Raw genomic sequence first — 16,906 nt, forward strand, 5'->3', positions numbered from 1 at the left:
TCTAATAAATATTAATGTCACTTTTCTGGTGAGGTGCCAATACTTATGCACCTGTCAAATATTGTTTAAATGCAGATTGCACATTTTCTGTTAGTACAATAAACCTAATTTCAAGGCAGAAACATTACTGTGTCCAACAGTTATTAGATATATGAAACTGAAATAGCTGTTGCAAAAAAAAAAACAATTTTTATAAAACATTAAGCTTAAGATTAATAGGGGTGCCCAAACTTTTTCATATAACTGTAGGTTACCAGAAGAAGTATGTTACATGTCGCTTACCTCATGTGCAGGCCATAACGGTAGCTTAGGAATTCAATAGATACCTTAGCTAATGCCATGTCCTGCACATTGGGTAAGTGACATAGTGAATCGGAAGAACTATACCACATTTCTAATTGGAGGTATTTGCTAATATTATTATTATTACACCTACTACATATTGGGGTGGGATCTTCGAGATGGAAATACCCCTTTTTAAAGGGAACCTGTCACCCCTAAAATTGAAGGTGAGCTAAGCCCACCAGCCTCAGGGGCTTATCTACAGCATCCTGGAAGCTGTAGATAAGCCCCCGATGTAAAGGTACCTTCACACTAAGCGACGCTGCAGCGATATCGACAACGATGCCGATCGCTGCAGCGTCGCTGTTTGGTCGCTGGAGAGCTGTCACACAGACAGCTCTCCAGCGACCAACGATGCCGAAGTCCCCGGGTAACCAGGGTAAACATCGGGTTGCTAAGCGCAGGGCCGCGCTTAGTAACCCGATGTTTACCCTGGTTACCAGTGTTAGGCTACTTTCAGACATAGCGCATTTTTGAGCGCTATTTTGCGGGCGCTTTTCAAAAATGCGCAATGTCATTTTCGTCTGCCGGCAAAGTGAATGAGAAATTCACTTTGCCGTTCAGACACACCGCAAAAAAACGCGGCGCTTTTGTCTGCAAACACGCCGGCGTAAAAAGAATTGACATGTCAATTCTTTACGCAGCGGCATGTCTGCGTATCCCCATAGGGCCCCATATTACCGTCCACACACAGCGCCTTTGTCCTGGGTGTCGGCGTCTTTGTACGGAGGGGTTGACACCCAGGACCGGACGTGACGTCGGACAGGAAGAGGGAAGCCCCCGCCCCCCAGTGAAGCAGCATGGAGTCCACCATTGTGCTAAGTCGCCGTATGGGACTACTACTCCCATCCGGTATTAGGATGGGAGAGTTGTCCCTGTGTCCGGCGACTTAGCACAATTGTAAAGTTACACAAAACACCTACACACAATACACATACATGACACACAGTACAGTACATACAACACATAACATAGAGTATATACTCACCAACAGCACACTTGTAGGCGAAGCCCTCGATCCTCCAGGAAAAAATCCAAAAATAATAAACCAAATTCATACTCCCTGTCCGCAGAATCCATAAAACGAGTGTCCCACGCCGATCCCCTGCTCTCCGGCGATACACTGCCAGGAGCGAAGCTCCTAGCAGTGTATCGCGTACTGTTCCGGAGTTCAATGGCTCCGGCGTCTCGGTTAACAGCAGTACAGCTGCGTTGAACTTTCCCACGCAGCACTGCCGTTAAGCGAGAGTGCCGGGGTCAATGACCGCCGGTAAACTCGCTCGCGCATGCGCAGTGACACACCGACAGGAACTATGGCTCCTGTCAGTGTGTTGCTGCAGCCGTGGAGAGCAGACATATCTCTGGATGTGTCTGTTCTCCATGGAAAATCTTGATACGTGGAACTTAAATACGTGGCAATTAAATACGTGACACGTGGCACTTATACGTGATACGTGTCACTTAAATACGTGGCACTGAAATGCGTGATACGTGGCACTTTGATACGTGGCACGTGTCACTTAAATACGTGGCACGTGGCACTGAAATATGTGGCACGTGGCACTTTGATACGTGGCACGTGGCACTGAAATATGTGGCACGTGGCACTTTGATACGTGGCACGTGGCACTTTGATACGTGGCACGTGGCACTTAAATACGTGGCACTTAAATACGTGGCACTTAAATACGTGGCACTTAAATACGTGGCACTTAGGCTATGTTCACATTTGCGTTGTGCGCCGCATGCGTCCTTTTTTTGATTGATTTTGGACGCAGCAAAAATGCAACTTGCTGCGTCCTTTGCGGCCGGATGCGTGCGCTGCAGTGACGCATGCGGCGCAAAACGCAAGTGCGACGCATGTCCATGCGCCCCCATGTTAAATATAGGGGCGCATGACGCATGCGGCGCCCGACGCTGCGGCGCAGACCGCAAATGTGAACGTAGACTTAAATAGCTGGATCCGCGGGCTGTGATCTGGCCTACGCTCAGCACTCTGCGGAGCGCTGTCATTCAAAACACGTCCACTCATTTTGGTGTTTAGTCCCAAAATGGAGGATGGAAGAAGAAAAGGGTTGGACAAGGAAATGACATCATTTCTTTTTTTTTTTCCCCCACTGCAGTTAAAGCTTTATTTGTGTCAAACACAGACAATCTGCAGAGAAAACTGCATAAAAAACCGCACTAAAAACCGCACCAAAAACGCACCAAAAATGCACCTGCGTTTTCTGCCAAGAGCTGCGGTTTTTGTCCTGAAAAAAAAGGATTGAAATCAGGATCGTGTGAACATACCCTTACCGTACAGGGTTACGAGGGGGGGCGTCTGACTGACGCCTGCCCTAGTAACCTGGGGTTAGTGACAGTGGGGTTAGTAAACCCCAGCTGATGTCTGTTCCGCTTGCTGAGGCGTCTTTGGCTCAAGGCCATTGCAGCTGGCAGAATCGACATGATAACTCCAGTGTGTATTGTATTCTGAGTCATAAAGACAGGAAATGACCTCAATAACTTTTTTTTTTTCCCCTTTTTTTTTTTTCAAACAAACTTTATTTTCAGTACACAATGCTGAAAAAAACGCAGCAAAAAACGCTGTGTGTGAAAGCAGCTGCGTTTTTTGCCTGCGTAAAAAAATGCAGGTAAAGCAGCAGCAAAATACACGCGCGTAAAAATACGCAGCAAATACGCTGTGTGTGAAAGTAGCCTTAATTGTAAAAAAAACAAACAGTACGTACTTACATTCGCGTCCCCCGGCGTCCGCTTCCCTGCACTGTGTTTACCCTGGTTACCAGTGTTAATTGTAAAAAAACAAACAGTACATACTTACATTCGCGTCCCCCGGCGTCCGCTTCCCTGCACTGTGTAAGCGCCGGCAGTAGCAGGGCACAGCGGTGATGTCACCGCTGTGCTTTGCTTTCCGGCTGGCACTGACACACTCAGTGCAGGAAGCTCTGAGCAGCAGCGCGGACGCCGGGGGACGTGACAGACATCAGAGGGTGAGTATGTACTGTTTTTTTTTAACTTTTACAATGGTAACCAGGGTAAATATCGGGTTACTAAGCGCGGCCCTGCGCTTAGTAACCCGATATTTACCCTGGTTACCATTGTAAAACATCGCTGGCATCGTTGTTTTTGCTGTCAAACACGACGATACACGCCGATCTGACGACCAAATAAAGTTCTGAACTTTCAGCAACGACCAGCGATATCACAGCAGGATCCTGATCGCTGCTGCGTGTGAAACACAACGATATCGCTATCCAGGACGCTGCAACGTCACGGATCGCTGTCGTTATCGTTGTAAAGTCGCTTAGTGTGAAGGTACCTTAACCTGAAAGATGTGAAAAAGAGGTTAGATTATACTCACCTGGGGGGGGGGGCATCTCGGTCCGATGGGCAGTCCGGTCCGGGGCCTCCCATCTTCTTACGATGACGTCCTCTTCTTGTCTTCACGCTGCGGCTCTGGCGCAGGCGTACTTATCTGTCCTGTTGAGGGCAGAGCAAAGTACTGTGCACTGCTCTGCCCTCAACAGGACAGACAAAGTACGCCTGCGCCGGAGCCGCAGCGTGACTACAAGAAGAGGACGTCATCATAAGAAGATGGGAGGGACCGGACCGCGACACCCATTGGACCGGACCGCGACACCCATTGGACCGGACTGCAGCGGGACCGCCCCTGGGTGAGTACAATCTAACCTCTTTTTCTCATGTTTTAGGATACATGGGGGCTTATCTACAGCATTCCAGAATGCTGTAGATAAGCCCCTGATGCTGGTGGGCTTAGCTCACCTTCGATTTTGGGGGCAACAGGTTCCCTTTTTAAGCATCCAGTGGGACCCGGCCTGAGTGGTCCCTCTTTTTTTCAGTGTGACACATTTCCCCTGATGAACCCCTAGAATAAGAGGGGAGAAACGCGTTGGAATTATGGTTCATATATCAGGACTTTACAGTTAGGCTGCTTTCACACTAGCGTCGGTACGGGCGTCCGACGTACCGACGCATACTGTGAAAAAAATGCCCGATGTGGGCAGCGGAAGCAGTCTTACGACGCTTCTGCTTCCACATTGTAAGGTCCGGGGAGGAAAATGGCGGACACGACGTGCAAAAAAACGTTACATGTAACTTTTTTTGTGCCGACGGTCCGCCATAACACGACGCAACCGTCGCACGACGGTTGCGACGTGTGGCACTGCGTCGCAATGCGTCGCTAATAAAAGTCTATGGAGAAAAACGCATCCTGCGGGCAACTTTGCAGGATGCGTTTTTTCTCCACAATGACGCATTGCGACATGCAGTGCCCGACGCTAGTGTGAAAGTAGCCTTACACACAATAAGTATCATTACTTTCACTCTGGGACTATATGGATGTGACGACCATGCTGTTATCTGTACCCATTATGCCTCTAATGCTCCGCTGTGGTTACCAATAAATCTTGATTATACGTGATACCCATGATGCCATTTGTACTCATCGTGCTTCATGTGTATTGCCGTATTGGGAATCTGAGGTCAGCCACAAATCTGTGGTCATCTATAAACCTTTTGGCCATTATTTACACCTATGGGAGATGGTCGCCATTAAGGACTTGTATTGTATTTTTCTGATATACTAACAAAATAATTTATATTTTGGTGGTGTTTGGTCACTGTAAGCCTGTATAAATTGTAGTTTTAATTGTTAATTCTACTCTAATGGAAAAAATTGTTTTTTCAATTTATTTTTAAACAGTGATCAAAATTGCTCTACTGATGCTTAAACCATCTAATTGTTGGCCTTTTTTGCGATGTGCAATTTTTTTACATACATATACATTGGTATTATTTTATTTATTTTCATAAGTATTGTCTTCTCGTCACATATTTTTGGTGCTTACATTTAGGGCGTAATAGGGTCAGAGAGGGAGAGCTGACGGTGAGCCGGGGCACCATATCACAATATTAGGGTGCCAACCTCCGCGGCAAGGTAGGGAAAGTGGGTGAGACAGTTATAGGGCTAGCCCCACTGCCCATTCCCCTCTCTGTAATGCTATTAGACTCTTTAGCCCAGCTGTCATGGTATTAAAATAGAAGTGTTGTAAATAGTAGGAGAATCTTTTTGTTTGAGTGTTTGGGACCATTTTTCTAAATAGTTTTCTATGAACGCAGTGGTCAGACGTCCTCCTGAAAGAACACACAATGAATTGGTATACTTGATGGATACTCGAATAAAGTTGATTATTTAAAAACAAATAAAAATAAAGCATTTATACACATGCTTCCTAGTCTAAAGTACTTTAACCCCTTCAAGTCGCGGCCCTTTTTCGTTTTTGCGTTTTCGTTTTTCACTTCCCTCCTTCCCAGAGCCATAACTTTTTTATTTTTCTGTCAATATGGTCATGTGAGGGCTTATTTTTTGCGGGACGAGTTGTACTTTTGAACGACACCATTGGTTTTACCATGTCTTTTACTAGAAAGCGGGAAAAAAATTCCAAGTGCAGTGAAATTGCAAAAAAAGTGCAATCCCACACTTGTTTTTTGTTTGGCTTTTTTGCTAGGTTCACTAAGTGCTAAGACTAACTTGCCATTGTGATTCTCTAGGTCATTACGAGTTCATAGACACCTAACATGTCTAGGTTATTTTTTATCCAAGTGGTGAAAAAAAATTCAAAACTTTGCTTAAAAAAAAAAAGTGCAATTTTCCGATACCCGAAGCGTCTCCATTTTTCGTGATCTGGGGTCGGGTGAGGGCTTAATTTTTGCGTGCCGAGCTGACGTTTTTAATGATACCACTTTTGTGCAGATACGTTCTTTTGATCGCCCGTTATTGCATTTTAATTCAATGTCGCGGCGACCAAAAGAACGTAATTCTGGCGTTTCGAATTTTTTTCTCGCTACGCTGTTTAGCGATCAGGTTAATGCTTTTTTTTATTGATAGATCAGGCGATTCTGAATGCGGCGATACCAAATATGTGTATGTTTGATTTTCATTTTATTGTTTTATTTAGGATGGGGCGAAAGGGGGGTGTTTTAAACTTATATTTTTTATATTTTTTTCATATTTTTAAAAACATTTTTTTTTTACTTGTGCCATGCTTCAATAGCCTCCATGGGAGGCTAGAAGCTGGCACAACTCGATTGGCTCTGCTACATAGCAGCGATCATCAGATCACGTGACCGCGACGTCATCACACCCTGGGACCGGAAGCTGCTGCCTGCACCGAACACAGGCGACAGAACTACAACGCGCCTGCGGAAGGTGAGTATATGTTTATTTTTATTTTTTTTAACCTGTGACATACGTGGCTGGGCAATATACTATGTAGCTGGGCAATATACTACATGACTGCCCAATATACTACGTCGCTGTGCAATATACTACGTGGCTCTGTGCTGTATACTACGTCGCTGTGCAATATACTACTTGGCTCTGTGCTGTATACTAGGTCACTGGGCAATATACTACGTCACTGGGCAATATACTACGTGGCTGGGCAATATACTACGTGGCTGGGCAATATACTACGTAACTGGGCAATATACTACGTGGCTGGGCAATATACTACGTGGACATACATATTCTAGAATACCCGATGCGTTGGAATCGGGCCACCATCTAGTGTGTGTGTATGTGTATGTGTATGTGTATATATATATATATATATATATATATATATATATATATATATATATATATATATATATATATATATATATATATATATATATATATATAAAAAGGTTAGATGCAGTAAAGTTAATCAGATATGTCAGTCAGATGACCGTATAACATGGACTATAGCATTGCTCGGACTGGCTGGTGGCTCTCCTGACCTGAGAGTGACCACTGCATACAAATGCATGCTGTCACGCTGCGGTCAGGAGAGCCGACGGCCAGTCCGAGCATTGCGATGCGATAGTCGTCCGTGTTATACGGCCGTCTCACTGTGCACTAAAGGTTGCGGTAACGGTTCACTCCTATTGCTAAAAGTAATAGCTTGTATCATGCTGTGGCATGGCTTCATACAAGTGAGCAGTGCCCCGGCCATCCCCAGTGCAGGGAATTTGTAGTAAAGCTTCTTTCAGTATACTTTGCCCTGGCCTCTCGCTGTGTAGGGACTCTATAGCACAGTTCTATTTAAGTGAATAGGGCTGGTCTAAGGTTCCTGGCCTAGAGCGCTGATCAGCTGAGACCACCTCCAATCACAAGAATGGGGGACTTGGCACAAGAGACCAGAATCCCCCCATTGTGCCAATCGGTGGGAGTCTCCACAGTCAGAGCGTGACCATTCTTGTTGCAGTCGCTTTTCCTATAGATAGGTGATGGCTTCTAGTAACTGGAAAGCTTTCAATTTAGTCGATAATCTGCAGAATTCCATCTTGAATGAGGAGTCTCGCCATCCCTGTTCACTGTGATTCAGAATGAAATGATGGATCAGCTCCTAGAGAAACTGAAGTCTGTCATGTCATGTTTTTCCACCAATCAGATGATGAAGAAATTACTGGATAGATTTTTATTTTATTTTTTACAATTTTTCAGAAGAGGGCTGCTCAACAATTCATAGATATTTGTCGCTTATTTTTACTGTGTTTTTATACTGGTAGAAAATTGAAAAGGCACCCACAGTTGTAGTTTTATTTTTAGTTTGTTAACTGCATTTTGGCAACATGAGTCCTGTAATGCCATCCGTGTCCCCATAAACAAAAAAAAGTTAATTGTTCAAAGAGATTAAAGTCTAATAGGGTCTTAAAGATGGCAAAATTTCATAAACGCCATTTGTAGAAAGTGCCAAAAGAAATGCAAATCAGCTGGCAAGTAGAGAGAAATTCTTGAAGGCTCCTATAATTTGCAGAGGTTTGTGACAAGATTCCTTCAATTACAAATGAGTAGCTTAAAACCGCTTTGATTCATTGTTGTCTGCAAAGCAGGTCCTGGGGATTTTGTGGAGCATAGAAATGTATTGTCTCACACTGTTTGGAAACGAGCATCCATATGCCAAAGTGTCAATCTGACAGGGAATGTCAATGAGTCCTGCTTTGCCAAGCTTCAGCCTAGAACTATAGCACAGGCAATTACACTGACACCTCCTAATGAGTTTTTGTTTGCCTGCAGTACCTGTATTTTTTACAAACCATGGAACGCTTGGTGAGCATGCCGCACAGCAGCATTGAGGAGGACTTTATACTGACATACTGCAAGAATCTCGAAATCCAGTCCAGAAAGCAAACGGTTAATCCTCTGCAGTATGATGAGCATGGAGTAGCCTTCAGCACAGGGGAAGGTAATTACATGACTGTATACATCCAAGTGTTTGTTGGGATTGTGATGTGTTTTTGTGATTAATAGAACATAAAATATTGCTGGGACCCAAAGGAAAAGCCAGAAATGGCTCATCACCACTTTTGTATCCTCTTTTGCCATCTGCATAGTGCCCAATGAGTGCTATGTAGTAAATAGAGACATCAACAATACCAATGATTCTATTTCGCAGGCCAATTACATGATCGCAAGGTATCTTCTGACATAGCAGTATTGTTCCTTGTGAGCAGCAATTCAAACAGAAAGCTGGCACACACTACTTCAATAAAAAGGATGCAAAAAATGTGATAAAACCAAAAATGGTGAAACCGCAGCACACAATACAAATGGCAAGGAGGAACACATACAAGCTCAGGACAACGTGTTTCTGACCTAGATGGCTCAGATTAGGAAACCTTTGCTGAGCAGTGATTGGCAGTGTCTGGAAGGGAATGGTGAAAGCAGACTCACCAGAGAAGACTCTGAAGACACACCCAGTTGAACTGCAAGCAGAGATTCACATACTGTGCTCCAAAAGCAATAAATATGAATATATCTACAATGGAGTGCAAATAATGAATACCGTATTTTTTGGACTATGAGACACACCGGACCATAAGGCGCACCTAGGTTTTAAATGAGGAAATTAGGGAACAAAAATTTAAGCAAAAAATGTGAATTCTGTTGCTTAATATCCCCTATCCTGGTATATATGGTCCCCTCATCCCCATCCTGATACACATGGCCCCTCATCCCTATCCTGGTATGCATGGCCCCCTCATCCCCATCCTGGTATGCATGGCTCCTCATCCCCATCCTGGTATGCATGGCCCCCTAATCCCTATCCTGGTATACATGGTTCTATATCCCTATCCTGGTATGCATGGCCCCCTCAATCCCTATCCTGGTATGCATGGCCCCCTCATCCCTATCCTGGTATGCATGGCCCCTCTCATCCCCATCCTGGTATGCATGGCTCCTCATCCCCATCCTGGTATGCATGGCTCCTTCATCCCTATCCTGGTACGCATGGCTCCTTCATCCCTATCCTGGTATGCATAGTGTCCTCATCCCTATCCTGGTATGCATAGTGTCCTCATCCCTATCCTGGTATGCATGGCCCTCTCATCCCAATCCTGGTATGCATGGCCCCCTCAATCCCAATCCTGGTATGCATGGCCCCCTCAATCCCTATCCTGGTATGCATGGCCCCCTCATCCCTATCCTGGTATGCATGGCCCCCTCATCCCTATCCTGGTATGCATGGCCCCTCTCATCCCCATCCTGGTATGCATGGCTCCTCATCCCCATCCTGGTATGCATGGCCCCCTCATCCCTATCCTGGTATGCATGGCCCCCTCAATCCCTATCCTGGTATGCATGGCCACTAGTGATGAGCAAGTGTACTCGCTGCTCGGGTTTTCCAGAGCACGCTCGGGTGACCAGAGAATTTATGACTGCTTGGAGATTTAGTTTTCATCGCGGCAGCTGAATGATTTACAGCTACTAGCTTGCTTGATTACATGTGTTGATTCCCTAGCTACCAGGCAACCCCCACATGTACTCAGCCTAACTAGTAGCTGTAAATCATTCAGCTGCCGTGATGAAAACTAAATCTGCGAGCAGTCATAAATACTCGGAGGTCACCTGAGCGTGCTCGGGAAAACCTGAGCAACGAGTACACTCGCTCATCACTAATGGCCACCTCAATCCCTATCCTGGTATGCATGGCCACCTCAATCCCTATCCTGGTATGCATGGCCCCCTCATCCCTATCCTGGTATGCATGGCCCCCTCATCCCTATCCTGGTATGCATGGCCCCCTTATCCCTATCTTGGTATGCATGGCCACCTCAATCCCTATCCTGGTATGCATGGCCCCCTCATCCCTATCCTGGTATGCATGGCCCCCTCATCCCTATCCTGGTATGCATGGCCCCCTTATCCCTATCTTGGTATGCATGGCCCCCTCATCCCTTTCCTGGTGTGCATGGCCCCCTCATCTCCATCCTGGTATGCATGGCCCCTTCATCCCTATCCTGGTATGCATGGCCCCCTCATCCCTATCCTGATATGCATGGCCCCCTCTTCCCTATCCTGGTATGCATGGCCCCCTCATCCCTATCCTGGTATGCATGGCCCCCTCATCCCTATCCTGGTACGCATGGCTCCTTCATCCCTATCCTGGTACGTATGGCTCCTTCATCCCTATCCTGGTACGCATGGCTCCTTCATTCCTATCCTGGTACGCATAGTGTCCTCATCTCTATCCTGGTATGCATGGCCCCCTCATCCCTATCCTGGTATGCATGGCCCCCTCATCCCTATCCTGGTATGCATGGCCCCCTCATTCCTATCCTGGTATGCATGCCCCCCTCATCCCTATCCTGGTACACATGGCTCCTTCATCCCTATCCTGGTACGCATGGCTCCTTCATCTCCTATCCTGGTACGCATGGCTCCTTCATCCCTATCCTGGTACGCATGGCTCCTTCATCCCTATCCTGGTATGCATAGTGTCCTCATCTCTATCCTGGTACGCATGGCTCCTTCATCTCCTATCCTGGTACGCATGGCTCCTTCATCCCTATCCTGGTACGCATGGCTCCTTCATCCCTATCCTGGTATGCATAGTGTCCTCATCCCTATCCTGGTATGCATGGCCCCCTCATCCCTATCCTGGTATGCATGGCTCCTTCATCCCTATCCTGGTATGCATGGCTCCTTCATCCCTATCCTGGTACGCATGGCTCCTTCATCCCTATCCTGGTACGCATGGCTCCTTCATCCCTATCCTGGTACGCATGGCTCCTTCATCCCTATCCTGGTACGCATGGCTCCTTCATCCCTATCGTGGTACGCATGGCTCCTTCATCCATATCCTGGTACGCATGGCCCCCTCATCCCTATCCTGGTATGCATGGCCCCCTCATCCCTATCTTGGTATGCATGGCCCCCTCATCCCTTTCCTGGTGTGCATGGCCCCCTCATCTCCATCCTGGTATGCATGGCCCCTTCATCCCTATCCTGGTATGCATGGCCCCCTCATCCCTATCCTGATATGCATGGCCCCCTCTTCCCTATCCTGGTATGCATGGCCCCCTCATCCCTATCTTGGTATGCATGGCCCCCTCATCCCTATCTTGGTATGCATGGCCCCCTCATCCCTATCCTGGTATGCATGGCCCCCTCATCCCTATCCTGGTATACATGGGCCCCCTCATCCCTATCCTGGTACGCATGGCTCCTTCATCCCTATCCTGGTACGTATGGCTCCTTCATCCCTATCCTGGTACGCATGGCTCCTTCATTCCTATCCTGGTACGCATAGTGTCCTCATGTCTATCCTGGTATGCATGGCCCCCTCATCCCTATCCTGGTATGCATGGCCCCCTCATCCCTATCCTGGTATGCATGGCCCCCTCATTCCTATCCTGGTATGCATGGCCCCCTCATCCCTATCCTGGTATGCATGGCCCCCTCATCCCTATCCTGGTACGCATGGCTCCTTCATCTCTATCCTGGTACGCATGGCTCCTTCATCCCTATCCTGGTACGCATGGCTCCTTCATCCCTATCCTGGTACGCATGGCTCCTTCATCTCCTATCCTGGTACGCATGGCTCCTTCATCCCTATCCTGGTACGCATGGCTCCTTCATCCCTATCCTGGTATGCATAGTGTCCTCATCCCTATCCTGGTATGCATGGCCCCCTCATCCCTATCCTGGTATGCATGGCTCCTTCATCCCTATCCTGGTATGCATGGCTCCTTCATCCCTATCCTGGTACGCATGGCTCCTTCATCCCTATCCTGGTACGCATGTCTCCTTCATCCCTATCCTGGTACGTATGGCTCCTTCATCCCTATCCTGGTATGCATGGCTCCTTCATCCATATCCTGGTACGCATGGCCCCCTCATCCCTATCCTGATATGCATAGTGTCCTCATCTCTATCCTGGTACGCATGGCTCCTTCATCTCCTATCCTGGTACGCATGGCTCCTTCATCCCTATCCTGGTACGCATGGCTCCTTCATCCCTATCCTAGTATGCATAGTGTCCTCATCCCTATCCTGGTATGCATGGCCCCCTCATCCCTATCCTGGTACGCATGGCTCCTTCATCCCTATCCTGGTACGCATGGCTCCTTCATCCCTATCCTGGTACGCATGGCTCCTTCATCCATATCCTGGTACGCATGGCCCCCTCATCCCTATCCTGGTATGCATAGTGTCCTCATCTCTATCCTGGTACGCATGGCCCCCTCATCCCTATCCTGGTACGCATGGCTCCCTCATCCCTATCCTGGTACGCATGGCTCCTTCATCCATATCCTGGTACGCATGGCCCCCTCATCCCTATCCTGGTATGCATAGTGTCCTCATCTCTATCCTGGTACGCATGGCTCCTTCATCTCCTATCCTGGTACGCATGGCTCCTTCATCCCTATCCTGGTACGCATGGCTCCTTCATCCCTATCCTAGTATGCATAGTGTCCTCATCCCTATCCTGGTATGCATGGCCCCCTCATCCCTATCCTGGTACGCATGGCTCCTTCATCCCTATCCTGGTACGCATGTCTCCTTCATCCCTATCCTGGTACGCATGGCTCCTTCATCCCTATCCTGGTACGCATGGCTCCTTCATCCATATCCTGGTACGCATGGCCCCCTCATCCCTATCCTGGTATGCATAGTGTCCTCATCTCTATCCTGGTACGCATGGCTCCTTCATCTCCTATCCTGGTACGCATGGCTCCTTCATCCCTATCCTGGTACGCATGGCTCCTTCATCCCTATCCTGGTACGCATGGCTCCTTCATCCATATCCTGGTACGCATGGCCCCCTCATCCCTATCCTGGTATGCATAGTGTCCTCATCCCTATCCTGGTATGCATGGCCCCCTCATCCCTATCCTGGTACGCATGGCTCCGTCATCCCTATCCTGGTACGCATGTCTCCTTCATCCCTATCCTGGTACGCATGGCTCCTTCATCCCTATCCTGGTACGCATGGCTCCTTCATCCATATCCTGGTACGCATGGCCCCCTCATCCCTATCCTGGTATGCATAGTGTCCTCATCTCTATCCTGGTACGCATGGCTCCTTCATCTCCTATCCTGGTACGCATGTCTCCTTCATCCCTATCCTGGTACGCATGTCTCCTTCATCCCTATCCTGGTACGCATGGCTCCTTCATCCCTATCCTGGTACGCATGGCTCCTTCATCCATATCCTGGTACGCATGGCCCCCTCATCCCTATCCTGGTATGCATAGTGTCCTCATCTCTATCCTGGTACGCATGGCTCCTTCATCTCCTATCCTGGTACGCATGGCTCCTTCATCCCTATCCTGGTACGCATGGCTCCTTCATCCCTATCCTAGTATGCATAGTGTCCTCATCCCTATCCTGGTATGCATGGCCCCCTCATCTCTATCCTGGTACGCATGGCTCCTTCATCCCTATCCTGGTACGCATGGCTCCTTCATCCCTATCCTGGTACGCATGGCTCCTTCATCCCTAACCTGGTACGCATGGCTCCTTCATCCCTATCCTGGTACGCATGGCTCCTTCATCCCTAATCTGGTATGTATAGTGTCCTCATCCCTATCCTGGTACGCATGGCTCCTTCATCCCCAACCCAGTATGCAGGGCTCCATCCTTAAAGAGACACTGTCACCTGAATTTGGAGGGAACAATTTTCAGCCATAGGGGCGGGGTTTTCGGGTGTTTGATTCACCCTTTCCTTACCCGCTGGCTGCAATATTGGATTGAAGTTCATTCTCTGTCCTCCATAGTACACGCCTGCGTAAGGCAAGATTGCCTTGTGCAGGCATGTACTACGGAGGACAGAGAATGAACTTCAATCCAATATTGCAGCCAGCATGCAGCCAGCGGGTAAGGAAAGGGTGAATCAAACACCCGAAAACCCCGCCCCTATGGCTGAAAATTGTTCCCTCCAAATTCAGGTGACAGTGTCCCTTTAACCTGATATGATTGTCCCCCATCACGTTCCCGCTATGCATGGCCCCATCCTTATCCTGGTATGATTTGCCCTCACCCCCATCCTGGTATGCATGGCCCCATCAGAAAACACTAAAAGAAAACCATTACTTCCCGGCGCTCCCTCACAGCGTCCTTCTCCGTTGCCAGGAGCGGCTTTACGCTTGTTAGCCACACATGGCAGGGACGACATGCGCTGCTTGCAAGCCGAAGGGCAGCTGCCGGAACACTCATGCTCTGAACGCCGGGACTGTGAGTGCAGAGAGCAGTGAGTATTCATTGCTGTTCAGTAGCGCGCACAATGTTAGCCGGAACCAATACTGCAGTTACCGGGTGGTTACGTGTTAGCATTGTATTAGATGCTGAAAATCGACAGGTCAAAAATGCGTGTGTGTTTTCACACCTGAAACTCACTCGTCAAATACTAGAGTATCCATAAAAAAGCAGCATTTTTAAAAATGACAAACCGAAAAGATACAAAACTACAGCGTCAAAAATGCAATATAAAAGCATATTAAAAAAACACTCACATTTTAATGGAAAAAAAATGTAAGTAACCTAATTTTACCAAATACATGCAGAAATGGTGCAGAAAATCTACAACACCAAAAGCTTATACGAATTTAGCTTAAAGGGTAATTCCCAAATAGTAAGTTAAGAGAGAACTGATTGGGGGTAGGGACGCCGCCTGCCTGAGAATGGGGCTCAGGAAACCGAATAGTGTCCTATGGATAAGGGGATAACTTATTATCTTGGGAATAAAATTTTTAGAGAAAATTTCTCAATACAAAATGTATACATTACCGGGTATATCTTAGATCTGGTGAGGCTGGTGTACTTTAAAAATGCATGTATGAGTGGATGCATAATTCTTTATGAAAGTTTAACTCCGTTTTTGCCCAATCTAGCATGATTGACAGCTCCTCATTGTTCCTCCTGCTGCTGAGATCTCACGCTGCTCAGTACAAGCTGCAGCAATAATTCGGACTGTGTGGTGAGTGACTGATACAGTGTGACTCATGAGCTATTTTATTCTATAGTTTGACTCCTAAAATGCTCATCCTTATATCCGGATTATGCTGTCATTCTGATGTGGATTTTCACAGCAATTCACCTGTGTCATCAGGTCTAACAGATCTGTTTGATAATGTATGCAGTTTGTGTTATGAAAGCTGGTTCTCTACCAGCATTGTTCCCTACAAGCCACATCTAGACTTGCTGGACTATAGGATGTAGTAGACCATCATTTGCATGAATAATTAGAAGAAATAAAGTTTTTTACCGCACAGTATTCTTTGGGTAATACTAGAACAGAGCATTCTAGACATATGTGGTGTGTGGCTGAGAAACTGCACGGAGTAGCTGGGTTTCCAGCATCTGTTATTTGCAGGCAGAAATGTCTGTGTAAGATGTGACTGCTTAGTGAGGCCATCCCTGCCTGGACCTTTCATGTATACCGAGGTCAGTATCTCTAGCTCCCGAACGCCAGCACCTCCGTGAATCCGGTGGCTGACGTACCAGCAGTGCTGAATATTAGTGTGCATATACGATCTGATGTGTTAACAGCCTGAGAAATTCGGTAACAGTTTTTGCATTGTTTTTTCTCTGAGGTGCATTACAACCAACATGTATGTTATTTTTAGGCAAGAGGAAAACTGCAGAGGCTACAGCGGTGCTGCGAGACCAAGGAAAAGGAAAAATGACCATCAATGGAAAGGAGTATTTGGATTATTTTACAGTACTTCAAGACAGGTAGGGAAGCTATGAATTATTCATGTGTAATTCTAAATGCCATGCATGAGCAAGCGATATTAAAGTGGCGTTATAGGTAGTTAATGGGGTTGGCTAGGATTAAAAAAACATGAAAATATGGCTGCTTTCCTAAGAAAAACCTTCAACCTATGTGCGTCGGTTGCGAAGACTATTGCAGCTCTGCCCCACTCACTGCACCGGAGCTTGGCTCCAATACCAGACTCTACCCATGGACCAGTGTGGCAATGTCTTTGGTGAATACAGTCATGGTTCTCTAAGGGTACTTTCACATTGTGTTCCAGCACCCTTTTGGTGGCCCCATCGGGCCATCTAATATATAATTGCCTAGAATACTACTTCCTGCAATTTGTGCCAACTTCCGTGGCTTTGTCCGGAGCTAATGTCCGGAGCTAATGTCCGGAGCTAATGTCCGGAGATAAGTGACGTCACCAGTGTCCTACACCCAGGCAGAGCACAGGGGCCCCAGGCAGCATATGGGGCCCCAGGCAGAGCACAGTGGCCCCAGGCAGAGCACAG

At 47.3% G+C, this 16,906-nt stretch overlaps 1 protein-coding gene across 1 annotated transcript in view; it reads left to right on the top strand.

The window, feature by feature from the left end:
• The window catches only part of MRPS9 (mitochondrial ribosomal protein S9), a 154,960-nt gene that overhangs the window by 119,247 nt on the left and 18,807 nt on the right, over positions 1-16,906 (top strand). Inside the window, exons 8-9 of the mRNA XM_077296660.1 lie at positions 8,426-8,594; positions 16,261-16,369. Of these exons, the coding sequence (XP_077152775.1) occupies positions 8,426-8,594; positions 16,261-16,369 (278 nt within the window). The remainder of the gene's footprint in view (positions 1-8,425; positions 8,595-16,260; positions 16,370-16,906) is intronic.

Source organism: Ranitomeya variabilis, chromosome 3, assembly GCF_051348905.1.
Source record: "Ranitomeya variabilis isolate aRanVar5 chromosome 3, aRanVar5.hap1, whole genome shotgun sequence".
NCBI classification, from domain to species: Eukaryota; Metazoa; Chordata; class Amphibia; order Anura; family Dendrobatidae; genus Ranitomeya; species Ranitomeya variabilis.